Source organism: Phyllobates terribilis, unplaced genomic scaffold (genome assembly GCF_046119375.1).
Source record: "Phyllobates terribilis strain yellow unplaced genomic scaffold, ASM4611937v1 Scaffold_2__4_contigs__length_985480577, whole genome shotgun sequence".
NCBI lineage: Eukaryota > Metazoa > Chordata > Amphibia > Anura > Dendrobatidae > Phyllobates > Phyllobates terribilis.
The window spans coordinates 430182347-430204418 of record NW_027362762.1 but is presented as its reverse complement, the minus strand read 5'-3'; the positions used below and the strand labels follow the sequence as shown (position 1 = coordinate 430204418).

General features: G+C 44.9%; 1 protein-coding gene across 1 annotated transcript in view; it reads right to left on the bottom strand.

Moving 5' to 3' along the window:
* Positions 1-22072, bottom strand: part of LOC141246073 (multidrug and toxin extrusion protein 2-like) — a 301790-nt gene that overhangs the window by 4550 nt on the left and 275168 nt on the right. The window contains exon 15 of the mRNA XM_073669112.1: positions 13-107. Within this exon, the coding sequence (XP_073525213.1) occupies positions 13-107 (95 nt within the window). The remainder of the gene's footprint in view (positions 1-12; positions 108-22072) is intronic.

Genomic DNA, 22072 nt, shown 5'->3' with positions numbered 1-22072 from the left:
CATAATTATTACCTCTTCACATGCCCGATTCCAATCCATACGCAAAATGTAGGGCACATAGATGCAGGTCTGCAAGGCCACTGGGCATAACAGCCCAGCCCATAAACCTTAAAAGTGAAATTTAAAATAGGTTTATCAGAATGGCAATGCTGATATGCTAATATCTATGAGTTTTGGGTGGAAATTCCTTCAACCTCTTACTGCACAGCAACATTTTCAGTATGGAGAAAGAAATTCTACCACCATGCCATTTAATTCACAGATTCTTTATTCCCAGTAGAATTAATAATTCATAAAGTGATAACTGTTAGATGAAGGACCACAAGTTTGGGATCGAATAGCCATACTTTAACCATATTAAAGCAACCCTCAAATATTGGACTAAAAGTGAGTATACAATTGTCAATGTATAGTCAAATTACATCCAGATCAGTGATCCGTTTCTTCTGTTTCCAAGAATGGAACCACAATGGCATGGGGAGAACAGTGTTAAGTTTAACCACAATTTCCTTGCCTTTCTTATGCCACATCATCGAAAAGGCTAGGGAGGAGTGGTTTAGGCTTACCATTCCACTTCCAATGGCACTTTGATGGCAGAGGCATCAGAAGGCAAACTGAGGTCAACAGGTAGGATGACTATGCATAAGAAATGTATTGTTACTTTTCAGTCCTAAGGTGGAAGGTCACTTTAAAGAGAACCTGACACCATGAAAATGCAGTCCAATGTGCAAGAGAAGCTGAGCATAATGATATATAGCTTTGTAGGAGAAGATTCAGGATAACCTGGGTTTTAATTATTTAAATCTCTGCTCTTTCTGGAATTTTCAGTCCAGTGAGTGGTACTATCAGTGACTGACAGTGATCTCTCTAAGCACACTTACATAAGACAGCTGTCAGTCATTAATAAGACCACCCACTCAGGGTCGGCATTGGGGGCAGGCAGACTAGGCATTTCCCAGGGGTCCCCAGCCAGTGGCATGCTGATAATAGCGGTACAATAAGGGGCCATGATGGGGCCCCTGAGGGAGCGTCGAACATTCAACTGTTTAGGCATCATAGATGCCAATACAGTTGAAAGCAATGATGGCGGAGAGAGCGTCAGATGATGCTCCCTCTCCAATCATTTCCCCTCTGCCTCTGACGCAGAGGGCACGATGACATCACTTCATCACGCAACGCTGTGCCGGCGTAGAGGTAAGTATTGTATTTCTTTTTTATATGTGGTGGACATAATATTGCAGGACTGTGGGGTTGCATTATACTCTGAGGGGTGGCTGCATTATACTGTATTGTCGGGGCTGCATTATACTCTGAGGGGTGGCTGCATTATACTGTATTGGGTTGCTGCATTATACTGTATGAGGTGGCTGCATTATACTGTATGGGGGGCTGCATTATACTGTATGGGGGGCTGCATTATACTCTGAGGGGTGGCTGCATTATACTGTATGGTGGGCTTGCATTATACTCTGAGGGGTGGCTGCATTATACCCTATGGGGTGGCTGCATTATACCCTATTGAGTGGCTGCATTATACTCTATCGAGGACTATGGGGTGTATTATACTGTATAGGGGACTATTGGGAGTGCATTATACTGTATGGAAAACTATTAAGGAGTGCATTATACTGTATGGAGAATTATGGGGTGCATTATACTGTATGGAGGACTATGGTGAGTGTATTATACTATATTAAGGTCTATGGTGAGTGTATTATACTATATAGAGGTCAATGGGGAGTGTATTATACTATATGAAGGTCAATGGGGAGTGTATTATACTATATGGAGGTCAATGGGGAGTGTATTATACTATATGGAGGTCTATGGGGAGTGTGTTATACTATATGGAGATCTAGGGGGAGTGTATTATACTATATGAAGATCAATTGGGAGTGTATTATACTATATGGAGGGTTATGGGGAGTGTATTATATTATATGGAAAATTATGGGGAGTGTATTATACTATATGGAGGGTTATGGGGAGTGTATTATTCTTTATGGAGGACTATGGGGTGCATTATACATATGGAGGGCTATGGGGAGTGCATTATACTATGAGGAGCGCATTGTATTATATGGAGGACTATGGGGCGGATATGCTGCTGATAACAAGATTCTGTATGGGGACAGATTGATCTATCCCTGATTTTCCTGTGCCCATCATTCTTCCTCGGCCTGTATAAAGAGGCTGGGAAACTAGCGTTGAACGACTTCAATATTGTCGATCATGCTCATTTAGTGGCCTGTACTCAGTGCATGTAAATACAACCAAAATGTTTCTGTGTGATGGTGCAATATGTTATCATTTGGGGTCCCACTTTAAACTTTTGCCCAGGGCCCCACTTTGTTTAAACCCGGCCCTGCACCCTCTGGATCGAAAATCCCAGAATGAGCAAAGGATTACGGTAAATGATTAAAACACAAGTTAAAAGAAAAGTTATACTCAATCTTTTCTCCCAACACTATATATCAATCTACTCAGCTCCCCCTGCTCTATAACATGGGGCCTGCAGATTGGACTGCATTTTTATGTTGATAGGTTCCCTTTAAAGAAGAAATTCCTGTTGATATTAACATTGATAAAGAAGTTAAATGAATGTCATTTTCAAATGATTTTATCCCACAGGATGTTTTGGGCCTTAATGACCAGTGCAGATTTTCATTTTTTGTAATGCCGCTTTCTAAAGTGCATCCACACAGGACATGAATTTATCAGAAAAAAGCTCTTGCAGATTTTGCTGCAAAACTATATTATGTGAAATTTTAATTTTTATAAGTTGATTTGTTTACTTCATTTTTTTTCTCCTCCCCAAAAAAAGGGCTGAGATCTATGGCGGGCCAAGGAATCTTAATAGTTAATTTACATATTAAAGGGTTATCGTCACGACTTTGTTGTCCAGTTCCCTGTCCCAAATGCTAGGGGCGCCCTAGCTGGCCCTGTTTCCTGGATTACTTCTGAAGGTGAAAACCCCAGGGCGACGTATCTTGTCGGAGTTCCTCAATCCGCCCTCAGTCTGTTCCCTCCCCCACCCGGGGAAGAAAGGAGTAGTAGTGCATCGCAATACATCACCCAGACTAGCAAGGTAATACAAATAGGGATAAAAGAAAATACCAATCATACAAATACATGCACACAAACAGACGATAACACCGGGGAGTGGAGGATGAGAAACACCAAAGTAGGAGAAGGAGAGGATTAACACACATTCAAAACCACGCAACAGTCTCAGATAAATCCACCAAACGCCTTCTCAAACAACAACAAACCACCGAATGCCTAAGCATGCAGCAATGAAACTAGCTCTGTCAATGACTGGTAGCCTGTGTCCAGTATATATAGGAGAGGGGAGTGGCTAACAGTGAACAGCTGCGAGCATTAAGGCAGGTAAGCTTCCAGGAGCTCTCAACTGAGCAGATTAACCCCTGCACTGCTAAAAGAAACTTGCACCATTTAATTTAAAGGTGAAAGGCTTCTAATGAGTGCAGGAGCAGGAGGAATCAGACGCTGCAGTCCCCTGGCTTCTCTCTGTCATGGTAAACCAGTGACAGCTATTCTCAAATTGTCTCTTGAGCAGCTCAGAACTATGTAGTCTCTACTTCCTGGTTGCTTGGGGTCAGGTGCACCTCCTTGAGTGACAGTTCTGGTGAGCAGCTTCAATCAGCTACTACACATTAATGGTCTGTCTGTGCTTGTTCTGAGTCACTATATTTACATATAGAGATAACAAGGACTGAACAAGCACACTGCTCAGGGAAGTGAGAACCGTGATTTGAACTGCTGTAGAAACTGCCAATATAATGCTGGGTGCCGTGTCAGGAATTGTGATTATTCAGGACTGATAATAGCCCTGAACTAAGAGGGCGGTTAGCAGCTAACTGCTATATAGAAATGAATGGCCTGGAGAGAGGTGGCTGGTATGTTAGGAGTTTACTTCTGTCCTGGAATGTAACTACTACACACGCTAGGCCAGGGCCTGGGCAGGATGTAGTGCCCAAGCTCCATGGAAACCAATTGTATAATATTAAATATAAATAATAACTTGAGAATACCCCTTTAAGAAAAACGTGGATTTCTCTGGAATAAGACATCAGATTGTAGATATCAAGGTATCAATCTATTCAACTTTGTATGACTTGCATGCCCATGTAGACAGCTTAGAAGGTTGATCCTACTGACAGATTCCAATATCATTGGTAGGTCATTCTCCAGATTGTAAGGTAATTTTCCAGTTTTCACAATGTAAGATGTTACTAGCATTGATTTTCAAAGGTTTTACCGTGTCTAGCAAAAATGCTGGTATTTTGTATTTGTTACAGCTTGAAATTAAAAATTTTTTTTTGGGGGGGTGTACTACTTGATTTACACAACATGTCTAACACTTGGAAGGTGCACAATATATTTTACTGGGACAAAAAAAAAAAAAAAAAATTTGAATTTTATGGTGCATATGTATTCACCCCCTGAAAATCAATAATTTGAGGAGCTAACTTTTGCTACAATTACAGATGCAAGTTGTGAAGAATGGCACCAGAGAGATCAAGCAGAATCCCGCTGCTGCCACCACATGTGAAGGATCCACACCTCACCACCTGCCTGACGTCACAATTAAGTCAGACGGATCACGTGATACGGATCTGCACTTTGCACACCCCTCGGGGACACGTAAGGTCATATTGGTAAAGTTCTACACAGACACCCCCTGTCCGCACGGGTACAGGAAGGTACAGAGAATGAGAAGAGGTGGCTCACTCAGTCAATGATGTGGCTCAACACTCGCTCATATGCCTGACAGGCTGAGAGGCCCCTCTCACTGACACCAGTAAAACAGAACCTTGTGAGCCTGGTAGAGCTGGCACCAGTTCCTATTAGATATAAGCCCCCGGTCCGTTAACGGGAATTATATCGGGCCAGAAACCAGCCCCGGCAGAAATGGGAATTAAGCCGAACAATGGACGTGTGGATTTGTGGATTGAAGCAAAAGAACAGCCCAAGATTAGATTATATATTTAATCGCCTTAAGGGCACACTAGACAATACACTATATACATAAGGATTATACATACATAATGGTCAGAGATGTAAAAACAATACTAGTGGTACAAAAGATATAAGCATACATTAAAAGTCAGTTACCAGTCAGATGGAAGGCCTGTCTTGCGGGGGATGGCTGCCACATGGAAGGCTTGTGGTTCCCCCTGTTGGGTGACTTCTCCTACACAATGAATTGTTGTGACTTCCCAGAGAAAAAACCCTAGGCCAAGAGCTGCAGTAGCTTTTAACCTCTCTGGGTCACCCCCTCCTGCCCCCTGGGCTGGACCTAAATCTCCACCCCTGCCCTCTATCAGCTATAAACTCCAGAAACTAAAATGAGTTATAATTCCTTAATGGACGGCCCTAGGGAGCCAGTTCTGGTGTCATCATATCCAGCCAGGCCCCTGGTATGCATGCAGACCAAACACAGTGGTCCTATGAGTTTCTGAATAGCTGTGCTATGTATCTCTCCAGCCCTATGTGCTATACAGGGCTGGGACCCAGGTGAACATTTGCCATGTCCTGAGGGTTTCGGAAACATATTTCATGAATGGCTAAGACATATAGTATTTCTGTAAGGTGCCCCAGCGAGGTAGTCGTGGGTGAGCTGTGGCCCATGCTCGTTTTGGCACCCTACAGACTAAGTGTGCCCTTCCTCTGGTGTGCTGCAGTGTATGTGGTGTTCTCCACTTACTTCCGACCAGCCTGTCCTTTCTGACTCCAGGAATTTCTCTTCTGGAACCAGGGCAGCAATGAATTCAGAGGACACAAAGTTCATGATAATAACCGGAACTTTACTTGGTAACTGGCAGTATTTATAATATTTACAGGCAGGTATAAAGGATAAGGCCCAATGGGTTGTCATCTCTCCGACAGGTCCTTGATACAACTTCAGCCCTGGTTCCCAATTTAGGTGAAGCATCTCTGTTGCTTTGTTCTCTAGCCCTAGAGAATCTTCCTCACCAAAGACAGTATATCCGGATCCTAGTTCTCCCCACACCCTAGACTTGAGTCCTAACTTCTTCTGCAAGCCTGCAGACAGAATGTGCCCCCAGGTCCTCGACAACTCTCTCAAGGTTCCCAGGCCAACTAAGGGGATTCTTATGGAGGGATTCCTGTGTCTGATGATCCACTGCTCGGGATACTAGGCTCACGTCTACCCTAGCAGCCAGAATAGAGCCTGTCAGTTTTCTCTGAAGTACTGCAAGCTACTGACTGAGGTCACTTCCGGTACTCAACATTAACACTGGGTTTTCCCTTCCTCTACTGGGCTGGCTGTCACAGTTAACCCCTACCTGGATTAAACTGCAGTCCCAGAGGGTTCTTTTGAAAACATGCTTTTAACCCCTTTTTAGTGTCAGAGGAAAACTACTCCCAAACTTTAATTATGCCATCTTCTGAGGAACTTTTCTGCTGCACCTCCTTCTCCTCGCGCGCAAGGCATAAAATGGCACTGGGCGCTTACCTGTGACGTGCTTCCTGCACGCCCGACTCCTCTTTCTGGGACGATCTTCTGATGCAACCGCCGCATCACACTTCACCCACGGCGCCTCCACCTTCAGCTGCGCCTCCTTTCTTGACGCGCTGCCACTCACTGGGCCGGACTTTACTTTGCGCCGTGCCCTCTTCTTCAACGTAACTCCCATCTTGGGACGGATCTTGACCACTGGGCCCCTCCTTCTTTGGGTCAGAACTCGTGGGGGCTGGACACTTTTTCACGCTCTCGGGCGCCGTCCACTCCCACGATAGGTGGTTATTCTCCTGTTCTTCACCCCCACTGTTGCCATTTTGAAATCCATGCTTCGGGCTGCCATCTTGGGCAGCATGTCTTCCAACACTTTTTTGTTCTGAGACGGCTCTTACCCATTTTCTTCGAGCGAGCTCGCATCCTGCTGACTACGCCATATGTAAGATGCCCCAGTGAGGTAGTCGTGGGTGAGCTGTGGCCCATGATCGCTTTTGCATTTTTAACACTGCCAATTTTCATGTGCAAAAAAATGAAGTGTTTTACAGTTCCTGCAAAGTGGATGAGATTTATAGAAATCTCATATCCACTGTGCCTTTTTTTAACACTACGGAAATTGACCTGTGGTGTGATTTTAAAATTTGCAACTTGTCAATTTCTTTTGTGGTAAATATGGGTTTTATTCACAGATTTTCCAAATAGACTTTAATGGCATGAGGAAAACCCGTAGTATAAAATACATATGCGTTTTTAGTGAAAAACACACCAAATACTCTTCGTGGGAACTTTTCCTAAAACATAACATACCAAAAAGGGACAAAAACCTCAGCTGAAAAATGCATGTATAAAAATGCACTCAAAAATGCAATGAAAAACATAAGTAACCAAATTTAGACATATGGTGCAGAAATGCTGCAGAAAATATGCAGCATCAAAAACGCACCAGATAGTTATCGTGGGAACTTAGCTTTAGGGTTCATGCAGACAAGTATATAAATCAGATGTGTGCTGTACGATTTTTTTCGGATATTACATGGGCAGCACACTGACCCACATTATTCAATAGAGCTGTTCATATGGACAATTTATCTCTCAGCCCAACTGTCAGGAGTGGGTTTCAGCAGATTCTCCAAACCTGTAGGACGCCTTTCTTGAGAACAATAAAATTACATCTTATGCTTAGTGATAGTTAATTAATCCAGATTGGTGTCGGGAAGTGAATTTTTTCCTCAATGATGTCAATTGGCCTATACCGCATGTTTTTTTTTTTTGTTTTGTTTTTGTTTTTTTTGCGTTCCCCTGGATCAACGCTGCGGAATAGCTGCAGTGCACAAGAAATAGGCTGAACTGGATGGACGCTTGTCTTTTTTCGGCCTTATAAACTATGTAACTATGTTGATAAACTGACAGCTGACTCGGAAAACACGTGAGCTCTAAATACGTGCAGTGCTCACCCATTGCACTTGCAGCTCATTAGCATACAATGTCAACAATAAATTTCTCTAAAACAGGAAATTAGATTTCTACAAAAAGGTAAGGATTTACTCATCACTAAAGTGCCTTTACATACATGCCATTAGTTTGGGGTATAAAGTCCTGATGACAGACTCTCTTTAAATAGTAAAAGGGGTGGATTCACATGCACTAACTAATATCTTTTTAGTATTTATCTCTCTAGCTATTTATTTTTTTAGCCACAGTATTTTTTTCTATTGTAACCATTTGAGATATGTTGTCAGGTCTGTTACATAATTCATTAATTCCATGTTGTAATGCAACAAAACTGGAAAAACACCAAAAAGGCTGATACATTTTGTAATGCACTGTATGCCTGTAAGGGAGATTATAACATCAGTAAAATTACATTAGATTAAGTCTGTCATTCACATGAGTGATATTACACAAAGGGAATAACATTCATGTTCTCTTATTATGGGAACTCTGAGCCAATGGGGTTATCACTGGGACTACAGAGAGTGTCATTCCTGATATCTTGGCCTGGCGAGCCCAAGCTTCAAAGTTTGAGCAGATGGTCCTTTGTGGCCAGGTTGGAGAGGTGGGAGGTTGAATAACCAAGCTATTTAATATGCAATGTGCTTGGCCCCTAAGTAGCCCATGGTCCAGTTACAGACCTGCGATTTCAAAAATACAAGCTAGGCTGTCCTGGAAACTTGAGCCCTGGACCAGGCATATAAAAGATAAGCTACACAATGTGACGGGTCAGTGTGATCTGGATATGTTCCATAAACCTTTCTCCTACCCTCAAGGAAACAGAAGAATAACTTTAGACAGAAACATTTAGGTATTTCTGTTACTTCTCTGTTTTGATCTTATAACCTTTTTGCTTATTTGTGTGTCGCTTTATTTTTCTCTTTTTAGAACTTTTCTTGTAAATGCTGTACTTTTTAAATTAAAACTTGAAACTTTAATAAGTTTGGTCCTTGTATGCTCTAAAGAATCCATAGCCTTTCAGAGAGAGTGTGTGCCTTTTGCCTGTCGTACAGTAGTATATATTTTGGGGACTCATCACCCTATGTGTTTGTGTATGATTTATGCTCACTTTGCAGCCTACAACAGAGGATGAGTGCAAGTTTGAGTGAGAGGAGATAAATTAACTCTTACAGTTGTACCCCACATCACATGCTGAGAAGTGTCATTATTAGGCAGATTTGACAATGTATTTATGCCGATGTTGGCCAGTAGATAGAGAAATAGAAAAAATTGAGAATCCTCAATGGCTGATACCATAAGGGTATGTGCCCACGATCAGGAATAACAGCGTTTTGGATGCAGCTCACCTGTGTTGCGTCTAAAACGCTGTGTTCTACAATACAAGCATAGTAGATGGGATTTAAATAAATCCCATGCCCACTGTGCTTCTATTTGACACTGCGTAAACTCATCCGCGGCGTGGGTTTATGAGCAGCAGCATGTCAATTTCTGTTACGGAGATGCTAGTAGAAATTTTCACAATTGAATATATTGGATGCGGTAAATCCGCATTATTCAATGAACACATGCGGATTTACCTGCTTGCTTAGAACGCTGCTATATCCTGATCGTGGGCACATAGCCTTAATGACTAACTGAAAAAGTGACACGATTTTGAGACTTTTAGTTTAACACCATCAGAAGAGTCACATATTCATACACAACAGGACAGAATAGGGCAGTAAATAAGATGATGTGAAGTGAACTATCAATATGTGAAGGGAAGAAAACAGTTGTGGCAGTAAATAATGTGTTACATGTCGGCCGCCAAGTTTAGATAGGGGCGAGACAGGTTTCATGAATTCTTGGAATCCTGGGGGAACTGTTACTCCGGGTGACCATTAATGGCGGCTTTCTCAGTCAAAATATGTATTGACTTTCTGGCACAGACACACTTTACAGAGTCCTTAGGAGCAGTTCAACAATGGTATGTAATGTAGATGCATGGCCAGCACAAAACACCAGTTCTTTAAAGCAACAGGCTTTCCATAAACAGCAACAGTCTCTTTAGCAGCACTATTCAGTGCACCCACCAGCTGTCCCTGTCCACAGCGCCAGACTTTACCTTCTTTGCAGTGAGGTATGGGGGAGGGTAGGACTGATGAGTCCAGTTCTTAGACGTGGTGTTCAATTTTCCTCTGCTTAAAAACAGTAAACTTCCTCTTCAACTTCATTCTGGTGTTGTTACTCCTAGCAACTATCAGGCAGTCACAGTAAGAGAGTTCCAGGACCATCATCAGCCTAGTGAAGAGGTCTGTATCCTTCCAGGTTGCTCTCCAGCTCAGAACTGACTCTACCTAGTCTAACTGCACCCTGTTAACCCCTTTAGTAGCTGGAAGCTTAGAAACATCTGTACAGTATCTACCCGTCACACTCTTCCCTCCTAAAATAATGTCATCCTCGACATTGACTTTCTACCTGGTTAACCTTAACCAGCCCCTTGGAGTTATTTTCCCCTAACTATCAACAACAGTGTTCTCCCAGTGCTGCCCTTTAAACAAAGGTGAGGTGATGGCCAGACACTGTGGACACTTTGGTACCCATCCTACTATGTTACATATTATCACTAGTGTTGGGTGAACCCGAACAGTAAAGTTTGGTGTCCATACCGAACACCTACTGCTTGGTCACGGACCCCGAACACAAACTTCCTCTGGAAGTCCGTGTTACTGTTTGGGCTTGTGTTCGGGAGTTTCCCGTGCTGTCACTTGCGACAGGAACATCTTTTCCAGGGTAATGACTTGTATATAAAGTAAAATAAATAACCAAAAACAAAAATGCTCCTCCACACCTTGAGCTATGTTCACACTTAGCGTTTTTGATGCATTTTTTCACTTTTGCATTGCTTTCAACCGTGACAAAAGCATTCACCAGGAATTTTGTCATTTTAACATTTTACAATCTTATCTGGCGATGTGGTGTGTGAGATATCATCAGACACATCGTGTTTCATTTATGAAGGAGGGACTCCACCAAGTCACAAAGCCTATTTTTATAGGGCCATCAGGCGACCTTTACTATTCTTAAAGGGCCAGCAGTCGGCCCTCACTATTCTTAGAGAGCCATCAGCCAGCTATGTTTTATTGTTCCCATTACTAAAGAGTGGGTCTCCTATACTGTTATTGCGTATGCAATCAGTGGCAGGGCTGCCCAAAATTTGGATGCACCCCAATACCCCTTTGAAGAGACCTAGAGGAGGGCCTCCTGAAAACAATGTTCCCATTACTAGGAAGTAGGTCTCTCATTGTGTTTGCCTATGCAGTGAATGCAAGGGTTGCTAAAAATTTGGAGGCACTCCAATGCCCCTTGGAAGAGACGTGGAGGTCAGAGCGCCCCCTTAAAACAATGTTCCCATTATTAGGAAGTGGGTCTCCCATTGTGTTTGCCTATGCAGTGAATGCAAGGGCTGCCAAAAATTGGAAGGCACTCCAATGCCTCTTGGAATAGACGTGGAGGAGGGCCTCATAAAAAAATGTTCCCATTAGAAAGGAACGGGTCTCCTATACTTGTAAAGCCCATGCACTAAGTGTATGGGCTGACAAACATTTACCCCTGGGGGTATACAAGAACATACTGTATAAAAATTTTTTTTTACGGGCATCATAAACACCCTTTAAAAAAATTATGTGAGTGTTGCATCACAGACCACGGTCACCCTGGTGATATGGGGTGGAGGATGAGGAGAAGGAGGAGGACAAGAGCAAAAAGACAAAATCAGAAAGCATATGCCCATGTGTGGGTGTGAAGAGGTGCATGGGAATACACCTCCCAAAAAAAGACACTGGATTTGAGTTTATGTTACGCTGCTATCATTCGGTGGTGTTGAGAAGTCTGACCCAATCCAGGCCTTGCTCATTTTTATAAGAGTCAGCCTGTCAGCATTTTCCGTTGACAGGCGGATGTGCTTATCAGTTATAATTCCACCAGTGGCACTAAAAACCCGCTCTGAGAATACGCTGGCGGCAGGGCAGGCCAGGACCTCCAAGGCATAGAGAGCCAGTTCATTCCATGTATCCAGCTTGGATACCCAATAATTATAAGGCACAGAGGAATCACGGAGGACGTTTTTACGGTCTGCAAGGTACTCCCACAGCATCTTCCCAAACTTTGCACTCCTTGTGAGAGTACCTCGCACCTCAGGGCTTGTGCGATGGGAGGGGCTGAGAAAATTCTCCCAGAACTTTGACAGTGTTCCCCTGCCTCTGCTGGATTGAAGTTTTGTCTCTCTCGCCTGTACTCCTTGGTTGTCCAACGAAGTGTGACCTGCCAGCGTTTTCAGATGGGATTTTTTTTTATAGTTCCGCAACAAGGGCCTTCTGGTACAACCCCATTTTTGTAGACCTGTCCACCTCAGGAATAAGAGATATAAAGTTCTCCTTGTAGCGTGGGTCTAGAAGTATCACCAACCAGTAATGACTGTCACCCAAAATTTTGAGAATGCGAGGGTCATGGGAAAAGCAGCCTAACATAAACTCATCCATGCATGGAAGGCTACTAACAGGCAAGACTTCCGTGTCCTCACCAAGAGGATGACTGACCATGCTCTCCCCCTCCTCCTCTCTGTCCTCTGGCCATCCACGCTGAACAGACGGTATGACAGCTGTGCAGGTAGTACCATCAATAGCACATGAAACTAGCTCCTGTTCTTCCTCCTCCTCTTCCTTATTGTCACCCAATCCACGTTGGGATGAGATGAGGCTGGGCTGTGTATAATCACCCTGATGGTTCCTTGCTCCAACTCATCGTGCTCCGCCTGCAATGCATCCTCTTTGATTGTGAGGAGAAAGCGTTTCAGAAGACAGAGATGGAGGATGGTGTCATCGCCGTTTAGCATCTTGGTGGAGTCCTCAAAGTTTTGGAGGATGGTACAGATCTCTGACATCCATGTCCTCTCCTGAGGTCTTATGTGTGGAGTCTGAACTGAATACCGACTGCCTTGTTGATGCTGGTACTCAATAACTGATCTCTTCTGCTCAGAAATCCTCCCCAACTTCTGCAGTGTAGAGATCCAATGCGTGGGGACATCACACACCAGTCTGTGAGCCAGAAGCTGCAAACGCTGCTGAAACACAGCAAGGGCGGCGGAAGCTGTATGTGACTTTCTAAAATGGGCACACAGGCGGCGTACTTTAACAAGCAGATCTGGCAGCTCTGTGTAGGATTTGAGAAACCTCTGAACCACGAGGTTAAGCACATGGGCCAGGCATGGTATGTGTATGAGCTCGCCTCGCCTCAGACCTGCCACCAGGTTCTGGCCATTGACACACACGACCATGCTTGACTGTAGGTTCAGTGGTGTGAGCCACAGATCTGCCTCCTCTTTCAGAGCTGTCCACAACTCTTCAGCATTGTGCGGTTTGTCACCTAAGCATATTAGCTTCAGCACAGCCTGTAGCCACTTGGCTGAGGCAGTGCTGCAGTTCTTCCAGCTTGTGAGTGATGTGGTCATTTCGGAGATGGAGGCTGAAGAGGAGGAGGTGGCTGAGGAGGATAAGGTGCAGTTGCTGTAGACTGTGGGGGCAACCCTGATTGACCTAGGGCCCGCAATCCTTCGTGTTCCGTCCCAAGGTCCGACTGGGTCCCGGCTTCCACTATGTGAACCCAGTGTGCCGTCAGCGAGATGTACCATCTCTGCCCACAAGCACTTGTCCACGTGTCCGTGGTTAGGTGGACTTTCCCTGTAACTGCATTGTTGAGGGCACGGCTAATGTTTTGGGACACGTGCTTGTGTAATGTGGGGACGGCACACCGGGAGAAATAGTGGCGGCTGGGGACCGAGTACTGAGGGATGGCCGCCGCCATCAGGTTGCGGAATTCTTCCGTCTCCACAAGCCTAAAAGGCAACATTTCGAACGCAAGCAGTCATGAAATATGGGAATTTAGTAGTGTGGTGTGTGGGGCGTTGGCTGCGTATTTGCGCTTGCGTTCCAAGGACTGGGGTATGGACAACTGAACGCTGCGCTGGGACAAGGACATGGACATGGACAATGACAGGTGCAGGGCAGGAGGCATCTTCGCATGCACCATGGACAGGGGATTGGCTTGCATGCACTACAGCAGAAGAAGCAATGGTACCATCCGCAGACACTGTTCCTGAACCCTGGGGTTCGGCCCACAAAGTCTGGTGCTTTGCTACCATGTGCCTGATCATGCTGGTGGTGGTCAGGCTGCTAGTTTTGCCACCCCTGCTGATGCTGGCCTGGCAGGTGGTGCAAATGGCCTTTTTGGGGTTATCTGCAGAGTCTTTAAAAAACAACCAGACTCGGGAAGACCTAACAGTTGTACTGGCAACTTCCTTTGTGTTGGTGTTATGGGGAACGGTTGCCTGCCTTTTGTCTGTGGCCACCACACTGCTTCTTCCTGCCTGTTGGGGTGCTCTGCCTCCCTCACCCTGTGTGCTGCTGTCCTCGCTCTGCATGTCCTCCTGCCAGGTTGGGTCAGTTACTATATCATCCAACAACTCGTCTTCCACTTCCGCATCCTGGTCCTCCTTCTGACTTTCTGGCAATTGTGTCTCATCATCGTCCACCTCTTGTGACACTTTCCCACCGTCGCCTTCATGTGACCTGGCTGTTCAAATATTTGGGCATCGCTACATGCGATCTCCTCTTGTCCCGCCTCAAGTGGACCGGGCGAGAGACTCGAATCTATAAATGGAAAAGTGAACAGCTCTTCAGAGTGTCCAAGTGTGGGATCAGTTGTCTCCCGGCACTCGGCATGGTGGGAGGAAGGAGGATCAGGGTGAGGAATATGTGGTCCAGACTCACGGCTACTGAGACTTGACCGTGTGGAAGACAGGGTGGTGGTGGTGGCTAAGTGACTGGAAGCATTATCGGCTATCTAACCAACAACCTTTTGACACTGCTCTGGGTTCAGTAGTGGTGTGCTGCAGTCCCCTTGGAATTGGGACAGGAACGTCTGGCGAGGAGATGTGGATGTTTGTTGTGGCACAATTTCAACTTGCCCACGGATTGGCCTCGGCCTCTGCATGCACCATCACGTCCAGTTCCCCGTCCCTTGCCACGCACCTTGCCCATTTTAAATGGAGGACAATATCTTCCACGCTCACTACAAATGGCTGAATTTGGAGCGAAGTTATATGTAATCCGTGTGATGGAGAAACTACAGTTTTAAATACCTGGCCAGTAGGTAACTATTTTGAACAGCAAACCGGTGCCAAAAACTATGCTGACACACTGAAAAAAATTTGAATGGAGGCCATAAATGCCAGTATTTTCAGAGCAATTATATGTGATCCGTGTGACGGACAAACCACAGTTTTAAATAGCTGGATTTTTAGCGCTGTAATATGGAAAGGACCTGGCTGTATTCTACAGTGCCAACAAGCAAATGGCACAGAAAAACGGTGTCCTCTGGATTTCTTTTTAAGCAAATAATGAGGATTAAGATCCAAAAATAATTATTCCTTGCCCCTGAGACCTGGGCCTTTGTCTAGAAATATCTAACAGCAGCAGAAGGCAGAACTGGAATGGAGCCTCCTGTGCTATATGCACTGCAGTCTGCTATATGCACTGCCTGCCTGCCTATATACACTGCCTGCCTGATATCTCTGCAGATGGATTAGTCCTCAGAAGGACTGTTTGTTGAGATGGATATGTGTAATGTACTTGTTTTCTCCCTACACTACCTAATACACAACCAAATCTCTCCCTAGCTCAGCACCTCTCCCTACACTGCCTGATTGCAGAGTAGACTGACAAGCACAGCGGCACCATGTCTGATATAGACCTGATGACGCTGTGCAGGGAGCCAATCACTGTAATGCCACAACCACCATAGCTGCGGCATTACAATGACTGGCAGGCAATCCCTGCATGTTGATTGGCGCTCTAGAGAGCGCCAAATATGCAGGGAGGGGACCCGAGCATCCACCCGAGCATCTCGCAAGTACTCGGCGAGCTCTGAGCATCTCGAGTACTGAGATGCTCGGGCGAGTACTGAGTACTTGCGAGTATGCTCGCTCATCACTAACTAGAACCCAATTTGCCCAGCCAGAATAGTCACTTGAGAGACGGGGAACTGTCCCTAAACCTTTAGTGCAGTCGACTCTCGAGCTATCACCGGTGGGGCCGGTTCCCTTTCCTGGGTAGGTCAGGTCCCAAATTGGTGTCTAGTAGGGGTGGAGAAGAACCCCCTTACTTGACCTACTACCTTTGGGTCCTCTGCATCCGATCAGTCCTCAGGGCGGTACTCCTCCATTTCAACAATGCTGGAAACCGAGATGGCATTATAACCCAGAGGGCCCCACATCTTGAGGAACTGAACCTTGTCTCCTGGCCAGAGACTCCGGGTCCGTGGCAGATCATAGTCCCTTTTTACAGATCTTCTATTTACGAAGCTATACAGACGATTGCCCAGTTCCTGTATGAAGCCGTAACCTTTTTGCTGGTCAGAATTTATCACAACTCCCTTGATTAGTCGGCCCTCTAGCCGGTCTCTCCCTGGATTTGCCATGCAGTCCCTAGCATACTCCTCCACACACCGTTTTTCTCTTATGATTTTGGATTTCCGATGTGCTAACTGTTGCTCAAACTGATACTCCTCCTGCTGCTCTGGTAAGATGGATGGGACATTAGCAGTCTGGCCAGACTGACTGGATTCGGACACAGTGGGACATGCCGTTGAGAGTTCAGTCTCGTCCACCAGGGGGAGTATGTTACTTGTCGCCACATCAGGACGTTGGGGCCACTCATGACTTTTCTCCACTAGCGGGAGCCCATAAACCTCCATCTCTCTTCAGAGGGACATACGTTCGCTGGACCGGACTATCCAGTCTGCTTCATGAAATCTTCCCCCTTGCACACCCATACTTAGAATTAGTAAAGTAAGTGCTAGGTGATGGGAAAGGTCCTCCAGGTGGTGGCACTATTGTACCCCACATCCCAGGAAACGGTTCTGTCGGTGCTGGCAACAGCACGGCCTGGCCTAATGACTCCGCCTCTTTAACTCCCTGTGGTCTCACCGGGGTAGAGCTGGCTGATATCAGCGGTGCATCGAGCACTTCCGGCTGGGCTTGTTGTGACCCCGCAACATGAGTCGGAAAGGTGCTGCTGTAACTCGGCAGTAGTGGTCGCTTGGGCAGTACCCTCGGGTCCAGCAGTGAAACCCTTGTGTCCCCTGGCCGGGCTGTGACTGGGGGTGAAGGGGCTAGTACCTGAACTCCTGGACATCTCCAATTGGCGCCGCCATTTTGACTGCGCAATGCTCACTGGGTGTGGCCGGAAACCCCGCCCCTCTCGTGAGAGCTGAGGCTGGGACGGACGTTTCAGCAGTTGCGGTTACTTTTCTGCCTGGACAGGCCCCTGCCCCGGTGTGGGGTCCTGGCTGGGGCTGACATGGCGATGCGGCGGGTGGTGCTTCCATGGTCAGGGTGCCCGCGGACACCGGCGGCTCCTCCAGTACATACGGTGGTGGACGGGGCATGGCTGCGGTGGGAGGTGTAGGGATGACTGGAGCTCCAGTACTCAGTGACAGCTCCTCCGGTTCCTGGGAAGGTGGTGGGAGGTGGGCAGCTGCGGGCATGGCACCTGCGAGTCCAGTTTCCTGAGGCATGGAGGCTCCAAGATCCTGGTGAAACCATCACGCTGCGGCTGGCATCAGAGCTGTAGAGACTGCTTCTTCTCCACAGACGGATGTGCTCAGGCTCCACGGTGGAAGCCACTAAGTCCGCCATTGTCAGCCAATAAAGAGCGCGATCCTCCTCTTTCAACTCTTCTGACAGGAATGGCGTTCTTCCCACATGAAGAGCTCATGTTCTTCTTAACTCCACCCCCTCTGAGGAAGTACCTAACTCGCCATTGTGGGGTTTCTCATTCATTTTAGTTTTTTCATATTTGATAATAAGTTGCTAGAGCAATCCGAAAGAATACCATCCCATGCTGTGAGAAATTCATCATTGTATACAAATGTTGAATGCTTTTTTATTCGCAAACCATGTGGAATCATGCTTTTATCTAGATGAGTATGTAATGTAATAGAATCCTACCAAGTTTTTAATCTGATGGTCATTTATTTCTCCAAATTGTTCATATGATTCTTTAAGTTATATTGATCAGTGGGAATACTGTTTTCCTCTGTGAGTATCTCCTCCATGCTCTGGACACTGTGCTGAAAGACACAGCTACCCTTCTTGCCATAGCTCGCACTGATGTGCCATCCTGGATGAGCTGCACTACCTGAGCAACTTCTGTAGGTTGTAGACACCGCCTCAAGCTACTGTACTGTACCTCTAGGGGTGGGAGCAATAACAAAATGCAAAACTGACCAAAACAACAGCCAAAAAGGATGAGAACAGTTATGCTTCATAACTGGACAGGTTTATTTCACAGAATTGTGATTGATTTGAAGTTACATTGTGTTGTTTAAGTGTAATATATATATACACTACCGTTCAAAAGTTTGGGGTCATCCAGACAATTTTGAGTTTTCCATGAAAACTCATACTTTTATTTATCAAATGAGTTGCAAAATGATTAGAAAATATAGTCCAGACATTGACAAGGTTAGAAATAATGATTTTTATTTGAAAGAACAATTTTCTCCTTCAAACTTTGCTTTCGTCAAACAATGCTCCCTTTGCAGCAATTACGACATTGCAGACCTTTGGCATTCTAGCTGTTAATTTGCTGAGGTAATCTTGAGAAATGTCACCCCATGCTTCCTGAAGCCCCTCCCACTAGTTGGATTGGCTTGATGGGCACTTTTTGCGTACCATACGGTCAAGCTGCTCCCACAACAGCTCAATGGGGTTGAGATCTGGTGACTGCGCTGGCCACTCCATTACAGATAGAATACCAGCTGCCTCCTTCTTCCCTAAATAGTTCATGCATAATTTGGAGGTATGCTTTGGGTCATTGTCCTGTTGTAGGATGAAATTGGCTCCAATCAAGCGCTGTCCACAGGGTATGGCATGGCGTTGCAAAATGGAGTGATAGCCTTCCTTATTCAAAATCCCATTTACCTTGTACAAATCTCCCACTTTACCAACATCAAAGCACCCCCAGACCATCACATTACCTCCACTATGCTTGACGGATTGCGTCAGGCACTCTTCCAGCATCTTTTCAGTTGTTCTACGTCTCACAAATGTTCTTCTGTTTGATCCAAACACCTCAAACTTTGATAAATCTGTCCATAAAACTTTTTTCCAATCTTCCTCTGTCCAATGTCTGTGTTCTTTGGTAAATATTAATCTTTTCCTCTTATTAGCCAGTCTCAGATATGGCTTTTTCTTTGCCACTTTGCCCTGAAGGCCAGCATCCCGGAGTCACCTCTTCACTGTAGACGTTGACACTGGCGTTTTGCGTGTACTATTTAATGAAGCTGTCAGTTGAGAAGCTGTGAGTCGTCGATTTCTCAAACTAGAGACTCTAATGTACTTGTCTTGTTGCTCAGTTGTGCAGCGGTTTCATAGAACAAACAAATGTAATGCTCCAGATTCTCAACTAGCTCTAAAGGAAGGTAAATTTTATAGCTTCTCAAATCAGCCAAACCATTTTCAGCTGGGCTAACATACTTGTGCAAGGGTTTCCTAGGGTTTTCAAAACATCCATTGGCCTTCTTACACAGTTAGCAAACACAATGTATCATTAAAACACTGGAGTGGTGATTGTTGGAAAAGGGCCTCTATAAACCTATGTAGATATTGCAATAAAAACAAGACGTTTGCAACTAGAATAGTCATTTACCACATTAACAATGTGTAGAGTATATTCCTGATTCATGTAATGTTAGCTTCATTGAAAAAAATGTGTTTTCTTTCAAAAATAATGAAATTTCTAAATGACCCCAAACTTTTGAACGGTAGTGTATATACAAATATATATATATATATATATATATATATATATATATATATATACAATACAGACCAAAAGTTTGGACACACCTTCTCATTTAAAGATTTTTCTATATTTTCATGACTTTGAAAATTGTACATTCACACTGAAGGCATCAAAACTATGAATTAACACGTGGAATTATATACTTAACAAAAAAGTGTGAAACAACTGCAAATATGTCTTATATTCTAGGTTCTTCAAAGTAGCCACCTTTTGCTTTGATGACTGCTTTGCACACTCTTGGCATTCTCTTGATAAGCTTGATAAGCACCGGAAATGGTCTTCCAACAATCTTGAAGGAGTTCCCAGAGATGCTTAGCACTTGTTGGCCCTTTTGCCTTCACTCTGCGGTCCAGCTCACCCCAAACCATCTCGATTGGGTTCAGGTCTGGTGACTGTGGAGGCCAGGTCATCTGGCGTAGCACCCCATCATTCTCCTTCTCGGTCAAATATTCCTTACTCAGCCTGGAGGTGTGTTTGGGGTCATTGTCCTGATGAAAAATAAATGATGGTCCAACTAAACGCAAACCGGATGGAATAGCATGCCACTGCAAGATGCTGTGGTAGCCATGCTGATTCAGTATGCCTTCAATTTTGAATAGATCCTCAACAGTGTCACCAGTAAAGCACCCCCACACCATCACACCTCCTCCTCCATGCTTCACGGTGGGAACCAGGCATGTAGAGTTCATCCGTTCACCTTTTTTGCGTCGCACAAAGACACGGTGGTTGGAACCAAAGATCTCAAATTTGGACTCATCAGACCAAAGTACAGATTTCCACTGGTCTAATGTCTATTCCTTGTGTTCTTTAGCCCAAACAAGTCTCTTCTGCTTGTTGCCTGTCCTTAGCAGTGTTTTCCTAGCATCTATTTTACCATGAAGGCCTGTTGCACAAAGTCTCCTCTTAACAGTTGTTGTAGAGATGTGTCTGCTGCTAGATCTCTGTGTGGCATTGACCTGGTCTCTAATCTGAGCTGCTGTTAACCTGCGATTTCTGAGGCTGGTGACTCGGATAAACTTATCCTCAGAAGCAGAGGTGACTCTTGGTCTTCCTTTCCTGGGGTGGTCCTCATGTGAGCCAGTTTCTTTGTAGCGCTTGATGGTTTTTGCAACTGCACTTGGGGACACATTCAAAGTTTGCCCAATTTTTCGGACTGACTGACCTTCATTTCTTAAAGTAATGATGGCCACTCGTTTTCCTTTACTTAGAATTTGTATTATGGCAAGAAAAAAGCAGCTAACAGTCTATTCAGTAGGACTATCAGCTGTGTATCCACCTGACTTCTGCACAACACAACTGATGGTCCCAACCCCATTTATAAGGTAAGAAATCCCACTTATTAAACCTGACAGGGCACACTTGTGAAGTGAAAACCATTTCCGGTGACTACCTCTTGAAGCTCATCAAGAGAATGCCAAGAGTGTGCAAAACAGTCATTAAAGCAAAAGGTGGCTGCTTTGAAGAACCTAGAATATAAGACATATTTTCAGTTGTTTCACACTTTTTTGTTAAGTATATAATTCCACATGTGTTAATTCATAGTTTTGATGCCTTCAGTGTGAATGTACAATTTTCAAAGTCATGAAAATACAGAAAAATCTTTAAATGAGAAGGTGTGTCCAAACTTTTGGTCTGTACTGTATATACACATACACTTACCAGATCCTGCTGCTTCACTTGAGCAGATCCCAAGACATTTGCTTAGGGTCAGCCATGATGAGGGGGAGGGGGACATAGATAGGTTGGCAGGTTGCTTCTTGTCCCTAGCCTTTGTGCTGTGAGCTGGCCCCTCCTACTATCTCTCAACTTTTGACCCGGCACTGTCAGGGAAGAGGGAGAGAGACTTGTGCCGGGACTACGGAGGATGTAAAACATTATTCAATGTAAATAATACTGTACTCCCTCTGTCGACTTCATAAAGAGGCTGCAGAAGCAGCCTGCCCCCTTTGTGGGTGGGGGCCATGGGCATTTGCCGAGTTTGCTTTCCCATAACGCTGGCCCTACCTGTCCATACATAATGACGATGGGCAATATAAAGATTCCTAACTCTCATTAGAACCTAATGTGATCTTCATAATTATATGTACCAAATGTCAATCTGGGCTTCTATATATAGAGGAAAGAGGACAAAAGCTTAGACAATACACACAATAAAATAAAAAAGAAAATTCTACCTGTGGCAAAGCATTTTTTGCAGCCCTGATCACAGCATCAT